Source organism: Argentina silus, assembly GCF_951799395.1.
Source record: "Argentina silus genome assembly, chromosome: 17".
Lineage (NCBI taxonomy): Eukaryota > Metazoa > Chordata > Actinopteri > Argentiniformes > Argentinidae > Argentina > Argentina silus.
The window spans coordinates 7,409,126-7,433,566 of NC_139671.1; the positions used below are offsets into that span (position 1 = coordinate 7,409,126).

At 40.2% G+C, this 24,441-nt stretch overlaps 2 protein-coding genes across 4 annotated transcripts; both read left to right on the forward strand.

The window, feature by feature from the left end:
* The first annotated feature begins 8,158 nt into the window (after window positions 1-8,158).
* slc35f6 (solute carrier family 35 member F6) lies at window positions 8,159-13,865 on the forward strand. Its single transcript, XM_083689328.1, has 6 exons — window positions 8,159-8,296; window positions 9,897-9,969; window positions 10,137-10,308; window positions 11,351-11,566; window positions 11,765-11,875; window positions 12,142-13,865. Exons 1-6 carry the CDS (start codon window positions 8,220-8,222, stop codon window positions 12,624-12,626), a joined length of 1,134 nt encoding a protein of 377 aa, XP_083545454.1. The 5' UTR covers window positions 8,159-8,219; the 3' UTR covers window positions 12,627-13,865.
* Window positions 13,866-21,341: 7,476 nt separating this feature from the next.
* Window positions 21,342-24,212, forward strand: hlx1 (H2.0-like homeo box 1). 3 transcript variants are annotated; one of them, XM_083688902.1, is made up of 5 exons: window positions 21,425-21,603; window positions 21,729-21,847; window positions 22,279-22,458; window positions 22,753-22,937; window positions 23,528-24,212. In XM_083688902.1, exons 1-5 carry the CDS (start codon window positions 21,545-21,547, stop codon window positions 23,846-23,848), a joined length of 864 nt encoding a protein of 287 aa, XP_083545028.1. In that variant the 5' UTR covers window positions 21,425-21,544; the 3' UTR covers window positions 23,849-24,212. The 3 variants fall into 3 exon arrangements, with proteins under 3 accessions (XP_083545026.1, XP_083545027.1, XP_083545028.1); XM_083688900.1 differs by having other exon boundaries at window positions 21,342-21,847; XM_083688901.1 differs by lacking the exon at window positions 22,279-22,458 and having other exon boundaries at window positions 21,342-21,847.
* The last annotated feature ends 229 nt before the right edge of the window (window positions 24,213-24,441 follow it).

Below are 24,441 nucleotides of genomic sequence, written 5' to 3' on the forward strand. Positions count from 1 at the left end.
GCTTGCTTAGCTGAGGTGCGGCGAGCACATGTAGCACAGGATCAAACAGAAGGCATCATTTGTTGATTCATCATTCATCATTTCGAATGGAAAGCATCCTCCTGGTCAAAAAGAAAAGTCAATTAGTCAAATTTATATAATGAACCCCTGGATTTGCTATCCCAGCATCTCTGCTGAGAACCTCTAAAAACGCAATCACAGTACAACAACAGTGCACTACTCACACATTAATATCTAGTAATAGTAGTAGTTATTAAGTATTCCATTAGCTGCACTGCAGTGCAGATACAGGTGACGCAGAGCGACATTTTAGATCAGTGTGTTTAAAACATCTGTTTTTGTTTCATCTGTGGGTCTGTGTGCAGCCAGAGCAGATGTAGGGCTAATGGAGAGCTTTAGCAGGCTGATTTCATTGAGCAGCACTGCAGAGGAGAATGGAAGCAACCCACACTCCAGACCCTGTCAGGAAACTGCCCCCTGATTACAAACATGGAAGACCAAACCCAATCCAGACATGACACTTTTGCACACCGAAACATCGCAAGAATATCCACCCGTTAGAAAGACGTCCACTTGTTCGATTTTTATGTTCATCGATTTTCAGTTCCTGGCACTTCTCTGCACTGCATGGAGTTGAACAATATTGCTCTTAATGATTAGCTGATCAACTGTCAATCTTTTGTTTTGATATTTGATATATTTGATATATTTCTTTTGTTTTGGTATCCAAAGCATGTCAGAGATATATATATATGGATAGAGATATATGTCCACAGTAAGCTGCTTTGAATGTGACCAAAGTAGCTTTCTCTCAAGATTAGACTGAGCTTCAGGGAGTCTCTGTCAAATCCCAACCTGAGGACTGTTCCCAGCCTTCTCAACACCACTTTGGAATTTAGGTGACAGGCTAGAAATAGGTCTACTGTTTTTTGTGACCTTGACTGACATCCAGTCAATTTAGCACGCACACGCGCACACGCACACGCACACGCACACACAAACACACACACACACACACACACACACACACACACACATACACACACAAACACTTTGGGCCCACTCCATTGCCGTTGGCTGGAAATGTGCAGTTTTGAGAGCTAGAAGCATTTTAGGCTACCTGTGAGGGGACTTTCCAAAACCATCCAGAAATTATATTTGTGATTATTTTGAGAGTGAAAGGTATGTATGCTATTTTATATTCAGTCCTTTTCTTAAAGGGGCACTTTTTTATTTGTTTTAACTCATATTCATTATTTTCAGCACCATACGAGTGTCAATGTGAAAACGTTGCACTTCCCCTGGCTGAAATCTCTTGTAGTTTCGCTGCATTATTTTTATTTCTTTACCCCCACCAACATCATAGGGCGTCATTTCCTCAGCACCTTTTTAAACAAATGTCCCTTTAAACACTGCAAGGCACTTGCAATATCATTGAACGCTTTATCAAACTACTGTATACAGATAATAGATAAAAGTACAGATAGATAGATTAAGGTACATTTCAGGTATACTAAAGCTTACTATAGATAGGTTAATTATATACTGTAGAGGGTTTTGGAGTGCAAATATACACTGATTCAATGTAAGACATTCCTGTCCCAAAGATAAGAGAGACTGTACAAATGAATAATTCCACAGCACACTTAATGACACCATGGCAACGAAAAAAGCCCCTTTTTTCGAGGAGCACTGAGTGCCTCAGAAATGTTTCTGACTTCAACGCCTATTAGCATCAAATCAGCAGCGCTGCTCCTGTGTCAGTTATGATTAGGTGTCCTCCCCAAAGATCTCGAGGAATACCGGTTGAGCTCTACATACCGCACTTGTGTCGAGGAGCTGTCCTGGCAAGATCTGATTCAGAATGATCTTGTGAAATTCACACAACATTCGTGTGAAAGGCCAACATAATTTATGAGCAGGGGGAAGTGAAAAGAGCTCTGGAAGGTAAAGTGGCAGTTCAGGCATTAATAAATTAAGCCGACACTTTATTCAATGGTTTCTCATATTGTGTAGAAACAAACTTTAATTCATATGCATAGATTTTGTGTCATGGCGCGTATGTCATCCTGACTATCCGGTCATTGTTTATTCAAGCAAGGGCATCACATTGAGATTTGAATTTCTTTTTAAAGCAAGCTTAATGTGAAACCTGGACAAGACGGCAGGATACATTTACTCGCTCAGAAATGTTGATACCATAAAATATAGAGGCCGATGCTATTACTGTAAAGTAAACAAGTGAAACAATGCATAAAGAGTAAGGCTTCCCATTATTAAACAAAACTCATGTTTGATGATGAATATACAGTGGCACAGTGTGTGAACGAACACAGCACTCCACTCTGTCTCTCCATTGTGTTTTCACAGATAAGATGGCCTGGGACACCCTGGATGTTTCAACTCCACTGAGGGCTTCCCAAGAGCAAGCCTAGCAGATTTCCTCCTCCTTCTTCTCCATTTCAGGGTTATTTATTTTCTCAGTGTTATTCTTTCTCCAGCGTGTCTTTGGGAGATGCGCTGTACAATGATTTCTCAAGGTCAAGTGCATTCAATAGCCTCCTTTGGTAACACAGGGACAAGAGAGAGCAGTGACTCCCGAAAGCACAGGGAGGACCACTAGAAAGGGATTACATAACCAATGACAGCCTGTGACTTTGGTTGATGCCTGATCAACTAGTATATCAGTGGTCTTCTGCATTGGGCTGGTCAGCCTTTATTAGGTGCTTTTCTCTGAATAATACACTGTGTTTCCAGTCCGCCTGCCTTGCGAGGCCAATAAGAACAACATGATGAATATGAATGACACCAAAAGTACAGTATGGCAAAAGGTTACAGTACGTAGACATGGGATGGACAAACAGTAGCTAGACACAAAATGCTTGTGTTATATTACTGACTATTTCAAGGATAAATTACTCATATTCGTATTTTGTCTATCGACAATGTCCAGGAGATTTAAAAGCAAAGACCACACAAGGTCATACTATCATCTGTGTATTTCTACATCATGCTTTACCAAAGGCTTTTCATTACTCTTATACAATCTGTGTGTGAAAGGTGAAACAGACATGGTGAAAGGAAAGTACGAATCAACAACCATCGTCTGGATGAAAATGTTACACGAACTCTTCTTATTATGGTCTGATCTCCGTATGGTCACAAAAAAAGTCTGTAGCTCACACACATTACATCTCACTTGTTAATAAAACACCCTTAATGTCTTTGCAGCGCTGCGCTTTGAGGCCATGCCATTTTTACTGTTGCAGATTTACAATCCAGCTAAATAAGGTGATCTCACTCTCAGACAAGGAGGTATCTGTCCTAGTATCTGCAGCCAAATATGGACACCTGACCTTACTCACGTAGTATAACTGCAAAAACACAGTCTAAACACTTCATTGTTGTGACAAAGCTGTAACTGTCACAGACAGGGCCAAAGATATCCCTCTAAGAAAGGCGGGAGAAGTTTTCTGTTTCTTTTTTTTTACAATTCCAAAGATTACTACAGATTTTCCATGTGTCTTTTTCTGCACTTTGGTTACATGGGAGACTTTGCTATCATTGTGTATGCTATCATTTTGTATTCTATCTCTCCATCCGGGCCTAGCTCGCATACCCCTTATCCAGCTCTTCAGTCTTCACTCCCTCTTGTGTCAACAGCCCTCTGAGATTTCAAGTATTGGCTATGACAGTGTCCCCTGTGCATGTTCAGTTGCGTTTGAATGCCTCTCCATTTGAATGTCTGATCTCCAATGAAAGGGCATCCAGGAATGCGTCGGCCTTCCTCTGAGATGGAAATAACAGTTATTACAACGATGCAGACTGATTGTTGACATATTCTCCAAGGGATATGGAAAGCTGCCAATGTCATTACATCCTGCACATTTCCAGCCAACGGCAATGGAGTGGGCCCAAAGTGTGTGTGTGTGTGTGTGTGTGTGTGTGTGTGTGTGTGTGTATGTGTGTGTGTGTGTGTGTGTGTGTGTGTGTGTGTGTGTGTGTGTGTGTGTGCGCGCGTGTGTGTGCGTTTTGCCTGCAAGCCATAAGGAAAGGCTTTGGCGTTTGCAGCAAATTCTTCTCCCAGTGGCTCAGCAGTTGGTGACTTGAAGCTTGAGGGACAGTCCTGCTCATCATACAAATACATCTCAACACATGGGGTATTTTGGATGGAAAGCTTTCCATCAGTCACAGTTTTTCTCAATCCATTTGAAAGGTCAAGATTTCAAATGTCTCTACTGTATCTTTGTTTTTACTAAGATACTCCGAAGCAAATGAAACAACAGTTACAGTATTTGCCAAGGAGGGTGATCCTGTAGCTAGCATGTTAAGCAATTGTGAGCCATTTTTCAAGCTCCATCAGTACATTGTATTTCTACACTTTATGTAAAAAACGAGGCCCCTGGTTCTGAGCGACCAAATCAGCACATAGAAAACAAGTAAAAGAAAGCAATTAAATTGATTAGGGAGGCTGGGAAAGCCATCAAATGAGGAAAGATGTAGCTTAGCAACAGGTTTGATTAAGTTGGAGCCACTACTTCCTAAGTGTTTGTTGAAGGGTATAAAGGTGGAAGTGATTTCTGTAGGCTTGTACTTGCAGATCTGAGCCAGTGTTGTGTATTGCCATTCATCAAAAGCAACTGCCAAGTAAGACACTCAGGGAGAGTGATTCCAATTTATTTTTGTTCTTAAACACAGAGTTGTAAACCACAAAGACAAATTGATTTTTCGTACACACTCAGTTTTAGTGCACAAGTGGAAATGACCAATCAAATCACCCATCTGAGGAATTCCCAACACACACTGCCAAAATTGGCCGCTTGTACCTTGACTCGACAAGCTCTACAACTCTATCATTTGAACGTATAGTAAGATACAGAGCAAAAATATCCTTGTTCACTTCAACTGTAATAACACAGACACCACTGCACCAACTCCAACAATTCAATACCACAGCATTAGCATGGCATCAGCTACAGTACAGGTTAGGGGGTTCTATGGTCAGAAATGATTGCTATAGTATGCATAGCTGAGCTAATGCATTGCATAATCATGAATAATTCTCAAGATTATTCCATTTAGATTATTCAGCAGGTTTGCCAGGTGCACAGGTTTGCCATCATGTCAACTCCTTGACCTACACGTCTTGGCCTATACTGGTCTCTGCAGTTCTCCCCAAATGACCTTTCATTCTTCTGCAATAGAACATTCTGTACAGTTTCGCCGACATCCTCTATTCCCTTAGGTCCCACCTGACAAAACTGGATGAAACTGTCAATCAAATGTTTCCGGGCCATTCGGTGTGAAATCAACATGCTTCTGGCCACTCATATTTTTTTCATAGCCCACAGATGTTCAACGACATATTTCAGGGAAGACGATTTTAGAATATATACGTAATAGGCCAACTGTTATTTACAAAACAAATATTTACGTGCATAAGGTTGCTGAACATTATACAACGGTTTGATGAAAACAAGCATTGTGATTAGCCGTGATTTCATAACGATAATGTCACGGTTAAATCACCTATTATACACCTATTATATGATATTCCTACTCCACAGTAGACTTGTGTATCACGTTCCGTTGACAATGTTTGTACATTTGGGAACTATATATCTCAGCGCAAATTATGCCGAATTTCCTCAGCCGCCTGACGAAAAACAGGCGCTGGTGCGCCGTCTTGATCACTGAGTGGGTGTGGTGTTATTATTGCTTAATTTAAGTATCCTTACAAAAAGTATACTTTATTGTCAAATACACAATACAAATATATTATATGAAGTTTAATTTTTAAATAGTTTAAGTTTAAAATATGATGTTAACATACTTAGTTTAGTTATTTATTGGATTCAATGCTCATTTTGAGATTGGATTATGTGTTAGCTGTGCCACCCATCAATTTGTATACTTAGCTGCATGCTTCGCTTAATTATGTGTATTTAGTTGCTAACCATGACTTAACATCATGAAGACCAAGATACGGTATGCCATTTAGTCCCATGAGAAGGTCTGAAGCCATTTGAGCGCCCTTGCTTGATGGCCTGCTGCAAGAGTGACTGAGTTGCATGGGAACATGTTGTATCCCCCTCAAACTTAATGGGATGTCATAGATAAATAAAGGTCGAGTATTAAATATTTTAAAATGCATAATAGGTGCTCATGCATTTATAATGTAATTGAAGTGTACTCTTGGTATGCATAATATATGCCAGTGACACATTCTTAACACACTTCTATTACACTTAGTACTATTTCTACAGTACTTTAAAGATTACATTCTAAGTAACCAAAACTTGACTCTGTAGACAAAAAGATAAGAGAAAACGCTCCTAAGAAAAGCACCACCTATGTCATTGTGGTTAAAAAAAAATCGCTATTTTCACATATGTAGACACTGATGTGGTGCTGGAGATAATAAATGTGATGTAACAAATGGGTTAGGTGTCCCTTTAAGTATACTGACATACTACTATTTAAATAGAACTGCACACATTAAATACATACATACTTTAGTATACTTAAAATACAAAAAATAAGTATACCTATTTTTCGCTTGGGCTGACTGTCACTGTAATTGCCTTTGCAAATGTGTGAGTACTGAAAAATGTATGCTGTTCAGTAATGTAATCTTATCAAAGAGATCCAATGATGCACCTCCCTGTTGCTTTGAGCAATCTTTCATTTTTAATGTTGCAATGCAACTTTAGACTGCAAACACACTCACACAGTCGTAAACAACCTGAGGAAAATCCTCTGTTTCAATCCAACCATTCTAGCATGAATTGTTGTTTACCAAGAACCAAATAAGAGTAGAAGTCTGGGTAAAGTTGTTTTGCCATGAACAACATGGCACAATATAGGAATACCACACAGAGAGCAGAGGCTAGAGCTGATGTCGTGTCACATGGAAAAGCACTTGAGCAGGCAGACCTTGCACTGTAAAGTGTGGAGATGAGAGGACTACAGTCTGCAATGAGGAGAGACAAGTGGCTTTACAAAGAGTGAAGGGCGACAGAACAGGCTCTAACTCTCATTAGCTGTCCCTGGCATTTACCTGAAACCATCCTTCATCACAAGTGCTATGTTGTATCAGCGGAGAGTAGAATGCACAAGCAGAGAGACGGGGATGCAAGGCAGCTCATACCAGTTCATGAACTCCAAATGAGGGATGAGCCCTGAACTTGAGGCCTCACTGTATAAACCTAAATAACAATTGTAATCAATTATTTTATTTATATAGCGCGTTTTTTCTCCAAACTTGTTTGATCAGGAATTATCGTTCGCAGTGTGTGAACATCAGCAGATTGACATTATGTTCCTGAGGAAAAATAAATGATCTATTCTATTCTATTCTATTCTATTCTATTCTATTCTGATGTGATATCTGGGGAATTTCATCAGAAACCTGGTGTATCACCCTCTTTACTAACTTTGAGAACCTACTAGCTTTTAGAGAACCTTGCAGTGAAGAAATTCAACTTTGAGACCATTAAGACAATCAACTTTGGTCTTGGGTGCCCTCTGCTGTTGACATCAGAAAAAAAGCAATGTTCAACATAGTGTGTTGGTAAAACCTGGAACCGGTGGTTTATGGTCTAACCACAGCCCTAACATATTAACATTTACCTAAATTAAACATTTCTTGTTTCCTCAATAAGTAATGGACTCAGCCAATGATAAGGATGATTAGGCTAACCTGACTTGTCGTGTTTTAATTGAAACATTGGTATGACGATGCGTGTCGCAATGTAACGAGAGGTGATCGATAATGTACAAGAATTGTAACAATTTGTGTCGCAATACGAGATACATTCATTGTAACGGGTCCGTGCTAAGGCTTTGAAAGAGATGAGTTGAACATGACTTGAGTTGACACTGATAGGGCTCCCGAAAATCGAATTAGTATTGACAGCCATGATATGGTCTACGAAGTCTCTGCATGGTCCTAGCCGTGTTTTTTCAAGCTAGCAAATAGGTGGACGGACGTTTTGACAGACAAGTGTGCTACTTCATAATGAATGGATCATCATTGCATGACAAACTGGAAAACCAACATTCGCTGATCTGGTGCACTTGGTCAGCTGACACCGAAAGTCATGTGATTACATTCTGTAGGAAGACGGAGTGAGCACAACAGCAGCGGGAGAAAAACACCTTGCATTCTTTCTGACAAAGGTTGTGATTGTGCTGTTTAACATCCTCACACATCCAGTATGGCCTGGACAAAGTACCAATTGTTTCTTGCGGGTCTTATGCTCACAACCGGCTCCATCAACACATTATCGGCAAAGTAAGTCAACGTTTCACCCGTGTTGTCATTGAATGTCAAGTTGTTTACAATGTTGTTTCGCTCAATGTGGATGTGAAGCCACCAGGTTTTGGGATATCAATGAAATCAGGTCCATATGTGAATAATTCGCACATCATAGTTCAGAATAGCATTCTGCACATGACAAGGAGATAAAGTAAACAATAATCAAATTAATTAAAGCAGAATTTGGGCCGATAATCATGTATGTCCAGCTTTTAATGTAACGATAAACCTCAAGAACTGCCTCAATCTATTTGCTGTCGAACACATTTGGCTGGTGATTAGCAAAGCAACATGGTCTTAAAGGCCTAAGAAATCATCCCCTATCTCTGACCATGAAAGTTACAGTCTTAACATCATTTTTATGACAATTGTGAATTGATATCACAAATAGTTGCAGTAGGCTAGACCTTACTTATAGTTATGTAGTTGGAATCACACAACTTCACACAGCCGAGATGCTGTTGGACCTTTGTGCTGATGCTGCTGTGGTTTGGTGGTGAAATTGCCATTGAAAGTTGTTGTGTCAGAGGAAAACCTTTCATGTGCCTCATGAGTCACTGATCATGTCATGTCTTGTCTTGTCATGGCATGGCATGGCATGAAGACTACGCCAACTCGGCAAATAGTTTGCTTCGTGCGACAAAAGAAGCAGATGTTTCCTTTGTTCTGGGGTGTCAGTTTAACTTCTCTTTAGTGTGTCGAGCAAAACGTGATGTGATCGAGACCAATAGACTACTTCTGCAGGCCTGCTTCTGCTAATGCTTCTGCTGCTCTCTGCTCCTTTGTGTGTTACATGTCAGATGGAAGCTAGCTGTACAATACCGTAGAGTACACTTAAAGAACGTTAAGATATGGTCTGGCAATTGCTCCTCACTCATGTGCTGTAATAGAATGAGACCATGTAACAACTGGAGAGGTAAGGTTTCACCCAGTCTCTGTGCTTCTTACCAAGGAAGTCAACTGAAACCAAACCCTTCACTGCGCTTCACTGAGGATAAAGGTCATGACTTGAATTAAGTTACATAAGATAAATGTGCAGACGGCCTTCTTGCAGTCCCTTTGTGTTGATTTCACAAACGTTACTTGTCTTCAAGTTTGACCGCGTGAACATTGTCCTCAGATGAAAGAAACTGGATTAAATCCACTAATCACTCGGTCGCATAGTTCTGAGGCTCGAACCTCTGACAGTGTGAGGAAACGAACAAAAAAAACCTGCATCATCACTTTGTGAGCACATCCCGTAGCCTGAGCAATTGAATCAACAAGGACTCACATGGCAGTCATGCATCCTTTGATTATCTGACTATAAAAGTCAATTGTGGCGGTGCACATGCTACAACAGTTAGTAAGTCATTAACCCCTCTGTCTCTGTCCAGCAACTCATGGGACTGGGTTCAAGCGCCTCGATTGATTTTAGTTCCAATGGAAAAATCAACGTCTTTCAAAGTGTGACTTAGTCTAGGACTACCCGTAATCTGTATATGGGAAACAACCCCATAGAGGTCATACACAGAAAGGTCTAACAAACTATAAACCTTAAAACTATAAACCTTCTCTTCTTCTTCTTCTCTCATAGATGGGCTGATATGTTTTCTGCCATGGGTTGCCATGGCAGCCCGGAACACACATTCTCCCACCCATTTGTACAGGTATGGTCTTTTTTTTCACATCCTCAGAGAAGAAGTGAAAAACACAAAAAGTGTGTCGAAGCTGATACCATCATTATGAATGGCTAGAATATGTCCTCTTTTTCTCAGTGTTGATGCTTGTGATGTGTTGCTGACCTTGTGCAACATTTGATTCGCTCTCTCTCTAGGCTGTAGGGATGTTCCTGGGGGAACTCAGTTGTCTGGTGGTCTTCCACATCCTAATTTGTCATGATAGACGGAGGCCAGAACCCAAGATGAACACAGGCCAGACCTTCAACCCCCTCCTCTTCCTTCCCCCTGCCCTCTGTGACATGACCGCTACCTCCATCATGTATGTGGGTACGTGACCTCAACATCCTGGATATTTATCTCCTTCTTGGCAGCAGTGGGTTCCAGTGGTTAGAAACATATGCATCACTATTAACAATAATGTTATTCATTCATTAACATGTTTTCTGAATTGTAGAAATGAACATCATCAAAACAAACATACCCTCTCATGTGACTTGCTCCATTGTTTTCAGTCGATTGGACCACTAAACATATTTTTAGTTCAGATGGCTACGGAAAAGAGGAGAATCTCAGCGTTCTAACCTTGCCAAATTTCTGTCTCAATGGAGTGTGAATGTTATTGAACAGTGATTTGGAGAAATCCACTCCCGAAGTTTCCACTGTAACGGCAATCACCCTCGCGAGTCGCGGCTCAAATGAAAATACCGGTAGATATTTAGTCATAGAAATACACACATATCGGGCTGTGTTTATAGTTGGTTGTTTATAGCTGGTTTTAGCTAAACTGTCAGTTAACTAATCAGTGACTTTACAGTTGGTGCAGATACTGTAAGCAGAGTGGTAAAAAAGCTCATTTAAAAATTTCGACAAATCGGTCAGTCGAAAAAATCAGAAAAAATTCCCATGCCAAACCAACTCATATTATGACGGAATCCCCCTATGAGAACTTTGTCTGTATTACATTTTTAAAAAGTCACTTTACTATGCTGAAATCCACTTTAGCGTTCTGTTACCATGACAAAATGCAAGAGTGTATTACAGTGTAACAAAGTGACTTTTCAGATAAATAATGCAGAATGATTCTGTCTTAATGAGTTGAATTGGAGTGTCTGCAAGGTGTTCTTTATCTACTTCCAGAATGATTAGTGTCACTACTACAAAATGTCACTACTCAGTATCTAAGGAAGCAACATATGTAACTGAAAACTGTCTGAGGTCAGGGCAAAACCAGGAACAAATGTTAAAGAAGTCCCTTTAACATCCCTTTAAGTCCATTAGAAGTCTAGTCTATATTTCAGGGTCGTCACTGTGAAACTTTGTCCACTGTTGCAACTCTCTCTGACCCCCATGGTTGTCCTTCCCTCTCTAGCCCTGAACATGACGAGTGCCTCCAGCTTCCAGATGTTGCGAGGGGCGGTGATCATCTTCACAGGCCTGCTGTCTGTGGCCTTCCTTGGGCGGCGCCTGTTGGCCAGCCAGTGGACTGGCATCCTGATCACCATCTTAGGCCTGATTGTGGTGGGAATGGCTGACTTCCTCACCGGACACAACGACAGCACGCGCAAACTCAGTGACATCATCACAGGTAAGGGAGAGAGGATGTGCAGCGGGCTCTTAGCCAAGAGTAGACTTTGGTTAGAACGTACGATAGAAGCTAATACGATGACTGAGTCGATTTTTGATTTGTCAAAGACTGGAAGTCCCTCAAGCAACAAAACATTTTCCACAAAGATGCACAATTCCAAACTACAAAAGCTCTTTACATTTCCTTTGACCCCCCCAGGTGACCTTCTGATCATCATGGCTCAGGTCATTGCGGCTGTACAGATGGTTCTAGAGGAGAAGTTTGTCTACAAGCATGATGTTCATCCTCTACGGGCAGTAGGCACTGAAGGTACTGCAAACGTTCCTCCACACAACAGCACTAGAGGCATTCTACTTGTTGTTTGTGTGTTTGAACTGGCTGATGTATAACTGTGTATGTGGCAATGGTGTGTTTACAGTTCTGAGAGTTAAGCTTAAGCTTCTCATGTGAAGCTTACAGAGTGACGTATTTATATGCCACCTATTTCATTTGTTCACTTTGCAAATAATGCTTACTCATTGTTGATCATTAGTAATTCAACGGGTCTTAATTCCACCCTCCTTCTTCCTCTCCAGGGTTCTTTGGCTTTACCATCCTCTCCCTGCTCCTCATTCCCATGTTCTTCATCCCTGCTGGCGGCTTCAGTAACAACCCACGGGGGGTCCTGGAGGATGCGCTGGACGCCTTCTGTCAGATCGGCAACAATCCCCTCATCGTGCTGGCACTGCTGGGCAACACGGTCAGCATCGCCTTCTTCAACTTTGCCGGCATCAGCGTCACCAAGGAGATCAGCGCCACCACACGCATGGTCCTGGACAGCCTGCGCACATTGGTCATCTGGGTGGTCAGCCTGGCCCTGGGCTGGGAGACGTTCCACGGCCTGCAGGTGCTGGGCTTCATCATTCTGTTGGTGGGCGCAGCACTGTACAATGGACTGCATCGCCCCCTGCTGGCCAGGCTGCCCTGCTGCGCTGGGATGGCGCAGCAGGAGGAGGCAAACCCGACAGAGCGGGAGAGACTGCTGGCTGATGGAAGCGTGCAGTCTTGGGATGAAAGCTAACCTTGTAACAACTGATCTAACCATGCTCCTCACTGCACCATGCTGAATACATAGGTTTGTGTGTGTGTGTGTGTGTGTGTGTGTGTGTGTGTGTGTGTGTGTGTGTGTGTGTGTGTGTCATGGAGGTGACACAGTTCTCAGATATTACTTTACATGATGATTTCTCTGTAAAACCTTGTTCACTACTTGTGATATTTCATGTTGATACGATCTTGGAACACATCTTGTTGCAACATGTGGGTCTGTGAGGTACAATATGAATTTTATACAACTCAGAAAAAGGGTTAAGTGTAACATTACATTTTTTTTATCAAGAGGATGCTGTACTGTAGCCACATATTTTATAGTTTTACTATATAAGGGTGTACTGTAGTTTCTTAAGGATTTAAAAAAAAAAAATAATAATAATACTTCATTCCAGTAGCACCCTCCTTTTAGGATAAATTCATTTAATCAATTCAATCAAGTTTTTGGCCAGTAAAACAGCCCTATGACTCTCCCAACTGTGTTTCTACTGGGAGTCTGGGCTTGGGTTCAACAGCCCTGGCATTAGTTCTGGGGTCAGTTTCTCGAAAGCTAAAGCAGTGCTTTATTTCTTTTGACGATCCTGGCCCACTTTGCACTAGCAAAGTTCATCTAAGGAATTTTATTCATTCACACACAAAATAATGACACTTTGATTTTACAGTTGTTACTCTTTTTCGGCACTGCGACTGCCAAAGAGATATTAGATAGAAAGCTTTCAGGGAAACTCCACTGGTGTTCCACCAGTTTAAAAATCATGGGTAGTAACATACAGTTAATGTTATCACTTGCATGTGGCACCAGTGAGTTATTTCTTTCATGCTTTTTAGATCGTGATTTCCATTACTACAACTGCCAATTACACCAATGTGTCACTAGAGAGGTACAAAAATACTGAGTAATCCATTGGTTTTTTAGTAAAGAATTTTAGGTTTTAAATTTAATTTAAACCATAATGTTATGTAAATTTTGCTGAAACTTTAACCACTGTATGTTTGTTGCAAAATGACTGACAATGTGTTAATCTCATACTCAATGCCAATGCACTACCATAAGTGTGTTTTGGGGTCTGTGATTCCAATAATTCCTGCATGATCTTGCCAATTAAATGTTCCTTGTTATAACATCTGTGTATTGTCAAACAAGTGAATGTTCTGGCTGCTTTTCATGGACTGTCAGGTTATTAAATGCTGTAAAAACATTTTTTAAAAAAAAGTTTAGAAAAATTAAGAGGTTCTGTTTGTGAGCCCAGAGAAATGGGTAGAAATATTGCTCATGCTACCCCTAAACCTTAGAGAGAATATGTACATTGAACTACGTAGCTAGATCTCAATAAATGAAAGGGAAATGATCTCTGAGTAGAGACGAAAAATATTACGGGTATTTATTACCTGTATTGCAATTTGAGTAGGATGTAAATGTGCTTGTAATAAGCAGTGCCATGTGAACAACTAGATGAAATGAACTTGGCTCAAAGGGGATGTGGAGGGTTGTCAATAAAAATGTTTTTGAATCAATCAGTATTTCTCAATTCAACGCTTTTTGTTGTTGTTGTTTTTTTTTACTTGCCTGTGCTATATATCACAATCATATTTATACATTAAATTGGGATTATATCTGCAATAGGTGTTCCAAAAAAAAAAAGAGCTACTAAGGATACAGTGGCTAACAGCGACCAAACATTCGTTTTAGTGCAGGTGTCCACTGTCACCTGTCTTTTGTCAGCCACCAGGACACCAGCTGGAGTTCCTGCCTGCCTGCTACCAGCGGAACTTCCTCTCTAATGGCCCTGTTTAGGCCCCAATGGAGGTCAAAGGTTAAACCCAACATATCCTCAATGTCAACCCAAGGGACCTCAAATAGAGCAAATATTTGGAGCCTATGCACATCTCACTTAGCCTATATTTCTGAAGGATGGGGATTCCTTCTCAATTTGTTATTTTGAATATCTGTAAGCCTAATGTGAAATATTACAGGACATGGCCTACAAAATAAATATAGTTGACCTTCCACCCTGCTATTCAAGAAGAAATTTAATCAAAAGGGAATATTTATTCAAAGTCAGCTCAGCTCTCCAGAAGACTGTGGAGTGGACAGCTGGATCCAGCTGAACTTGTGCAATGAGGGAGCACAAATCGTTTTCTGATTGGGGGTAAGAAACGAATGAATCCCACCTGCGTCCCACCTAAATCATTATCAGTTTACAAGCTTGTAGGCCTACGTGTTTAATCGGAGATGCGCGGTCCAAATACGCGTACAGCTGCCGACTCGGATGACTCCTCTGGGTTCTGTATTGGCGTTTTGGGAGACAGCCGCGGGTCGTCCCCTGAAGCTATCTCACATTAAATACACTAAACATAGCCCAAAACGCAACCCGAATGGAGACGTTCTTGGGAAAGCAATGATGGCCAGAGGTGAAAATGGCTTTCCTTGACGATTGTAAGAGCATGCTTTTCTGCGAATAACTCACCCAAGGGGTCAACAGATTTTTATTGCATCCTCCTCTTTTTTTTAATCTCATAATTCTACAGTCTTTCATATTCTATTATATTTCAATACGCTCAATATGCCACTAGGCCTACGCGTAGTCAAATAATATTTTAATGCGCTGCTTTCAAATGCCATGTTATTTTCTGAAAACACCACTAGATGACAGCATTTTGTTAAAGTTGAATTGAGAGGCCAAAGACCCCAAATAAGGACCTGCATCTCAGACCAGATGTGTTAAGAAAAAGTTGTATTGTTCATGATTAGACCTGCAGATTCAGACTCAAGAGTGCTCTCAGAATATTCATATCATTTCATGCATGTAGATAGCCTCATTGGACTAAACAGAGAATAAGCTATCAGGGCTTGATCAATATAGAGAGGCTTGATTGAATTGAGGCCTATCAATGCTTTGTGAATAATAGCATTTACGAATACGCTATCTCAGAATTACCCTGATCATTGCATGGCATCAATTATGAACGTATTCAATGAATTCTAAAGCAAGAATGGAATTGTTGATATTCAGAAGCCATTGCATAAAATGTTAACCTTAATACTGACATCTCAATATAAGCTGATGTGTGTATCTGTTACTGTAAAGTAAATGTTACATCGTATAGCCTAAGTTACACTAGGCTATCTATCATTCGTTAACCTTTAGTCTGACATATTTATGAAATGCACTTTATATTAAACATATATGCATGGCGTATTGACTATACGGTGCTCCTGGGACAGTGTGGAAAAACAATTATTGGGAGGTTTTTTTTTCAACTGGATGTTTCGTGACCTGTTATCCCTGGGGTGTGATCCTGATAAGTGAAACTGCATTGCGGTCCTGCGGGAGGAAGTAGGCCTACTATAGCTGGAGTTATTAGACGCGAAGGATGAAGATTACGAAAAAACGGTCGGATGATCCGCAATGAAAACTTGTCAGCAAGATGGACCAAATTTACAATAATATAACTTCATTGTCGTGTAGCTCACAAACATTAATTTATGTCTAATCATTTAAGCGAAGGCATTGAAATTGATCTTTATGAATAGGCGAATTAATTAATTGGGTAACATTTATCATTAGGCCTAAATATATAAATAATCAAAAATGGATTGTTGATTATTGGAAACATATTATATTATAAATGTATAGCATAAGATGGCTGGTGTTCTTTTAAATGTAGGCCTACCATAACAGTTATGTTATATGCCATTTTATAACAGCAAACATTTTATAGGAGAGGTTGACTGAGTACAATTAATGTATTAGCGTTTGCTGTGGAGAATGAAAATAAAATAGAATAATTATTGTGGATATGATGTCTCTCGGAAAGACACGATGCATTCAGATTTTTGTAAACGTTTTTTATTATGTAAAGAAGTTTACTTTAGTTACATTTATATTTCATCTCATTTTTACAGTGAGCCCTCACCCTTCGCCTACAAATCAGGAGGATGGGCCTATATTTCTGAATTTGTAAATAAGTAATAATCTTCAAAAGCAATTCTAAGGTTTATCGTAAAAATTCCTCATGAAGCTCATATACTCAGCGTGTCGGTCCTTATACAGTAGGTCCTTAAACATCTAGGCCTACACTTGTTATTTAGAATCTCCTCCGCATGATAATTTGTGCATTTTTTCCCTCAGTGGCGTGTTATTAGTCTACAACAATCAATTGACGCAGCCAGCGCAGTCCTTGGGACAGTATGTGACAGCTGTATAGATCTCCTTTACCATGAGTGGCTCTGGTTAACCTCAACGGTGAAGGGTTGCGGTAAACAATGGCGAAATGGATCACTCCAAGTTTCCAACGCGCAGACCGTGCTAGGGCCTGCAACCTAGGGATATTTTTTACGCAGTTGCAGAGTGCGACCCAGGCCATCAGTTTACATCATATGGGTGTCATTACGCATGCGTGGTTACTCGCGTTAGCGGGATGCCTGCCAGCCCAGGACAAGGGGAGAAGAAACAGTAATGGTTTGTTATGATGACCTTTTGCGTTTCCATTAGTCTACTCTCCTATTTAGCACGGCGTCCCGGGAGTGCTCAGTAAATTTGATTTAACCCTGTGTACATTGACCCGTAGAGTAATTAGAAAGCTTTAAGCTCCTAGTCACAAGAGGCGCGGAGGGCCGACTTTAATCTGTGCTGGGGCTGTTTTTATGTAAACAGAGAGGTTGTTAATGTACAGACAGTGGGACACCATCATATTTAAAAGCTTCCATTAAAGAAGCCCTTAGATTGTTTAAAAGAGAGGGCAGACTGAGGCGAGTGTGGTTAGTCTACCACTCTAATGTCCGTCTAATGACCACGTAATGTCTTTTATCTACATCCTCTTTTGAGGGAAAAGCAGGAGAAGAGTATAATTCAATGACCACACACAAAAAAATGATTCTGTCGCCCACACTGCAGCCAGCATTTTCGTTTACAATGACGTGCTTGTAATGGTGTGTCTTATTAGACATATGGTCAATCTTTTTTTCTATTATTTTCACATGGCTTAAAGCCGCAGTAGCTGCGGAGACTACGTTCAGGTTTTGTTGCTTACATTACAAATCTGGATGTTTTTGTTGGAGTGTTAAGCGGTGTTTTTTCTCTTTTTCTCAAGAGAAAGGGTAATAAAAAAATATCAGACAATAAAATGTATAATTGCGTGAAGTGCATATAAATGTAGGAAATCGAATGTATTTCGATATTGTAAATAAAATTGGATAGCCTAATTCAACATTTGGATAGTGGCAAGGCATTTAAGAGTTAGAATATTTTGTCTGAGATGGAGACCATCTCAGTTATAGCCTGTGATTAACTGCAAGGAGCTGAATTTGATGACCATATGAGTGTAATTCTCTGGACGGTGATTGTAAGCATAAAGGACAGGGGAAAATTCATGAGGTTTCCATATTTTCCCATGATCGGCACTGGAGGATTATGATATTTCAATTTTTATGTTTCCTGCGTGATGAGTCCTGTCTCCACTGATTGGCAGCTGGGGCTCCCAGCCCATAGTATAGGAGAGAGCTACTCTTGGCCGGGCCCTTAGCAACAGATCAACATTAGGGCTCCAAAAAACTAAAACAAACATCTTACCTCTCAAAGGGCCCTGATGTAGTAAATGATGTTACCATCACAAATGTAAGAAAAGTTCTCCTCTCTCCACTTAAATTCTGAATAGAAACCTGGATAAAAGCATGGTCTGTGTCTAACAAAAGACCTATTGTGAGGGTTATATTGTGGTTGTGGTTATATTGTGGGTTATATGTACAGTATCCCAATGATATGACTGCTTCCAACCTCTCTGTCACACAGTTCATGGCAATGGCAGGATAGAGACACCCAGTAAGGAACAATTCACTTAAAAAAATCAAAGTATGAAAAAAATCTGTTCATACTTCTACAGCATATTGGCATGAGCATAGAGCCTATTCTTCAGTCTCCTAAAAGCTGATTGAATACTATTGAATATGAAAGCCACATTTGGGGTCACATAAACGGGACAATCTTGTTTTGAATTGACTTTAGATAACTCCCTCAACAATTTGTTTGCAGTGGAAATGATGGCACCGTGCCATACAGAAGGCAGTGTACAATGGCCCAGGTCCCATTAAATCTGCGAAAGTTCCTTCCTGAGGCAAACATTGCCAGAAATAGTAATCTTGGCCAGGGTCTGAGTTTCACAGAGGGGAGTAATAATTCTTGGTTTAATAATGGAAATTATTTAATTGCGTCCAACTTCTGATCCAAGAGAGTTATTGGCCAAGGCACTCATTCAGTTTCCCTGAGCCTGATAAGGCTTCCTGAAAAATACACACCAAGCAATCAAGCAACAACAATGGCTTGCAATGAGTGCTGGGCCTCATATGTAGTCAACAGAAGCTTTCAAACATTGTTTTCAAATCATTGTGTTTACTGTGAGTCATGTGTAGTTTGACATTTTATTCCCAACATGTTTGCTTATACAGTGAGTTCTGATAGCCATACCCCGCAGGACAATGGTTGAATGCAAAACTGCACAGCGTGGGACAATACCAGCAATGTTATTGGTGTTGCATATGTCACCCATGTTTTGTTATGGTGCTGTTGTGACATAACACTGCTTTGAAGACCATTAAAGCAATTAAACTATTAAAAACAGGCAAACACATAACCTAGTGGTATATTCATAGCCAACCGTTACTACTTAATATATAGCTCTACTACTTCAAAGCGGGGCGAAACCTATATTTTAAAACCTCAAACTCACAAAATCAGTCAAAGTGTTGTGATAAAAAAATATCTAAATTGAATGGAACTAATTCACTGGGAAACTTTCGAGTGTAAAACAGACTTTGACATGTTTTAATGCTTCCCTCTGAAGGTTCATCGGCACCTGAAATAACTGAGGCGTGCTAACCCGCTGTGCTTCTCCTACATCCCTTTCCCTGGATTGTTTTGACTGCATGATCGAGGGCAAACGTTACATTTCATTTCTAATTTTAACCCGGAAAAGTGTCACTCGAAAACACCGTGATAGGAGGCAGTCAGGGTCATAGGCCCTTCCGGGTATATGAATCAAGCCTAATGAATACAACAGTAGAAGGATGAGTAGCCTATTAACAATTGTTTAAACAGCACGCGAGTGGGAGTTTTGGAGTTAACAGTTTCAAAGTTTACCTGCGACGATGTCGTTGATTGTCATTTTAGAATAGTAGGTTTACTCGAGAGTGGAGTCGGCAATAACACACGCACACACACACACACACACACACACACACACACACACACACACACACACACACACGCACGCACGCACGCACGCACACATTAAATTGTTTGCGGGATTACCTAAATGCTTATTTGCTCTTTTGTCAATTGTTGGCAAGACAAGATGACCAGCAACTTTATAGGCTAGATGCCGCTAAGTTTTGACGTGAACATCGACATTATCTAATCTATCTTAAGTACCATATTCATATTTCTATTTATGAATCATACATAAATAGATAACAATTATATCAACTCGTGGGCTAGTCGTGAGCTAATAATAATAAGAAAGGCCTACTATATATAATAGGCCTAATAATAATAGCCTAATAATAATAATAATAATGATAATAATATCAATCATAGCCTATTCGATATTTGTTCCTATTTATTTCTACATATTTTGTCGTTGTCATATTAATCCGCCTCCATTATATTCGTTACCGGGTGTGAAACGTGTGAGTCTTGAATACGGATGAAGTATCGCCTCTGAAGTTAATTGTGTTTTCGTTTTAGAGGGGAATAGATTTCCTCTGTTTATTATGAGCATAGGGACGGATTTGCGTCACCATGCAACTTGCGGGTCGAGATAAAGTTGCACAAATATTGAGAAAAGGAAGCTCTAACAGTCATTATAAAATTTCCCCCTCTGCTCCGGAAGAAATAAGGATTTCTGCTGTATCCTAAAATACTAAAACAGGTTCTATTTTTGGACAAATCTAGCAGGCATATCCGCTCATTTAGCACGAATCGGAGCCATCAAAAACAGGATGACCTGAATCAAATAGAAACTCTTGTGTCCCGCACTCAGTTGGTCTTGGTAGAAGAACCTTGAACCAGGATATTCACATTCATATGTACATTTTTGAAAGGCCTGTGTGATATCGTTAATATGTTCTATAAAATAATATCGATACAGAGGAATTATGTTGTCCATCAGGCATAGCCTATTGTCCATATTGGTAGCCTATATAGCTGTTTTTCCCAGTTGAACGACCAATAGATAGGTGTATATGAAAATATGTGTACATAATATATATCTAATTCAATGTTTAGCCTATACAGTACTTATTCGAAAATAAATAAGACTGAATGCCTCAATGCCAAGTGCAAAAACAACATCTATATTTTATATTTTCAACGAACGCTATTTGCACTTGTATGTTTCTGATATGATGATGATGGTAATGAAGATGAAGATGTCGGTGGCTGTGGTTGATATTGTTTATCAAGATATTCAAGAGGTCAACCCGCATGTCATGCTCATTAGCAACACTTAACTCTGTACGTCTCCATCACGAGGGCGTGTTGTATGTCCGAGACAAGATTTCTATTGGCTAGAAAGCAACCAGTGTCAGAGTAGGAACTTCAGTGTGGAGCTACTTAGACATTAGACTAAAGTTTCTGAGTTGTGAGAAAGATTTCTGGCACTTGCACAAAGAAGACAGCCGTCTCCGACTATACCGTACAGGCAGATTTTGTTTTTTATATCGTCGTTTTTGATTAACCAAAGGGCAACATAAAGAGTCCAGGATGTATACGGCCGGACTGAACCCGTTTTACGCATCAAATTTTAGTCTATGGTCAGCTTATTGCGCGGGTGGTTTTGCTATGGATACGATGAAGAAACCTTCATTTTGCATTGCAGATATATTGCAGGTTGGAGATGGTGAAAATATCCCGGGATCATCGGCCCTCATGGCTCATATGGGACACCGCGCTCAGGTACACTCCTCCGGGTCTCCGTTGCGTCCCTCCCCGATGTCGCCGGAGTCTTCAGTTTTTGGTGCGAGAGTGAACCCGACGTCTCCGTATCACAGGCACGGAATACACTTAACTTCTCTCTCCAGAACTGCACATCACTCCCAACAAGCTCCGCCACCGTCAAGCAAGGACCTCAAGTTCGGAATCGATCGGATATTGTCAACAGACTTCGACCCAAAGACAAAGGAAACGTCATCGTTAACAGGTAAGATTTGAACTTTTTATGATGTATCCCACTGGAAGCTCTGAAGTAGCCTAGGCCTGAACTACCATTTATACACCGACATGACCATTTACAATTATAATCTCTCTTAATGTCAGTCAAAGGAAACATTAAAGAATGCCATTATGGTGTAAATTTACTTTTTATAAGATGGCTATTGTCATAACTACTGACCATCGAAAGCACCAACACCACGGTGGTAACATCATACAGGCTATAGGGTACTTTATCCTTCACGCATTTACAAAACTTTCTAATAGACCTATGAACATTCAATTGCTTTACGAACTACGATAGTGAACATTAAGACACACAAAATTCATTTTTTTAACAGAAAAAATTCACCGTTGACAAATCCTCGTGTATTATACGTTGCGGTAATTTCCACTAATTTATCTCTCGTCCTGTGACAGATCTCACATCCATTGTTAGCGCAAACCGTCAGTCAGGGATCCACATCCCCATGCAGCCTTCGGCGAGCCAGTACTTCGCATCCATAGACCACGGGATGAGCGACGCGTCCTCCATGATGAATTCACTAGGCAACGCCGCCAGGCAATCAGGGCAGCATCAGTTTCAGGATACCTTCCCAGGTAGTGTAGCTGTCCTCACATAGGCTAATACACCAAAAGCATGGCATTTAAGGATGCCATGCACAGTTAATTGACATCATATTCGAATATTTCTCATTGTATTTCAAGCCATATCTTTTTTGTTCCTGTAGCCTGTACTGCTCTTGATTGACATTTGGCATGGTGATGGCATGACACTTTTCTGTTGACTTAGGCTGACGAGTGGTCACTTTGAAATACCATACCTTTATCCACATTGTATTTGATTGAATGAAACCATTGTTCCTTAACATCTGTGTGTTTGTATTTATGCAGGTCCGTATGCTGTCCTTACAAAAGACACAATGCCACAGACGTACAAAAGAAAGAGATCATGGTCGAGGGCTGTCTTCTCCAACCTGCAGAGAAAAGGACTTGAGAAACGATTCGAAATACAGAAATATGTCACCAAGCCTGACAGAAAACAACTGGCTGCAATGCTTGGCCTAACAGACGCACAGGTAAGATGCTGCAAATTAGGCCTCTACAGGCCTCAGGCATTAACGTTATGGACATTTTGTTATGGACTTATTCACCAAGAAGTTGCATTACGCACATATGCTGAGCTATTTTTAGAGTTCTTGTTTTTTCTAATGAAAAGACATCAATAGGCTTTAACAATAACTTGTTGCCTTGTATTGTTGAGACAGGAAATCTCCACTCATAGGACACACCCGGCAATATAGGCTACTGTACGGTAGTTTACTGTAGGGCAAGTGTTGCTCAATCGAAAATTTGGAGGAAATGAAAGTCGATTACATCGAATTATTGCACAGACAAAGGTCATAGGCTAGTATCTTACACAATTATTTTTTTAAAATGTTTTGCTGAATAATTGTTTTTAGGACTTTTTTTTATTTTTTTATCCTCTATTGATTCTGAAGTATTGTCAAGTTATTCACCATGCTTTCCTGATCAAAACGGTCAACATTTTCACTTGTTTACATCATAAGCAGGGGCTGTCAGACTTAGCCTGGTGCACAATTCAATGTCTGCATTGGTCAGTGGGCTCAGACAAACGTCTAAACGAGCTTGTGCTGTTCCTCCGCAGGTCAAAGTGTGGTTCCAGAACAGGCGCATGAAGTGGAGGCATTCAAAAGAGGCTCAGGCGCAGAAAGACAAGGAGAAGGAGCAGCCGGACAACAAGTCACTGACAGAGGCCGAACACAAGGAGCAAGAGGAGTCCGAATGCGAGAGCGAAGCGAGTGAGTCTGAGCTGGATGATGGACAGGAGGACAAGAGTGACTTGGACATTTCTGAGCACAACAAGACTAGTGTAATCATGACCGGTGCTACCCCTGTGAGTACTGAGGAAGCAACATCAGTCGCTGCAGTAACAGACACAGTGGCGTCATCGCAAATGTTGATATGAATGGACTGTGGGTGAAAGTTCTTTTGATGTAAGATTAATAATTTAATAGAAGTATTTTGTTATAGGCCTACAGAGCGGAGGTTGAAATTGAAACAATTGCATCTTAAAGTGGAGGGCCATAGTGGACTCCCTCCATATTTCCACTTTAGCTCTGTCAATAAAAGCCTAGCCTACAATGTGCATGACCCTTTCCTTAATTGAAGGAAATATTCTGTTGTGAATTTTATCTGAACCACTTGCTCCATGTAATGAAATCCCAGAACATTACAATGTTAATGTAATTTTCTCTGGAGGTATTGATATCATTGTATATTTTAACATAATTATTTGCACTGAAAATATTGTAAATAAAAGGTTTCTTACTTTTGAATTATTTAATTATTATTTGAAATATTATTATTAGCCTATTATTATTATTATTATTATTGTTATTATTATGATTATGATTATTATTAGATTAGATTATAATTGTCACTGACAACAGTTCATCAGTTCATCTTCGTTTGTTTTAGAGATAATATTCCATTTTCTTTATCGGAATTTACTTGTCTATTTTATATTTTAATTACCCCTTAAAATAGAGAGCGCCATCA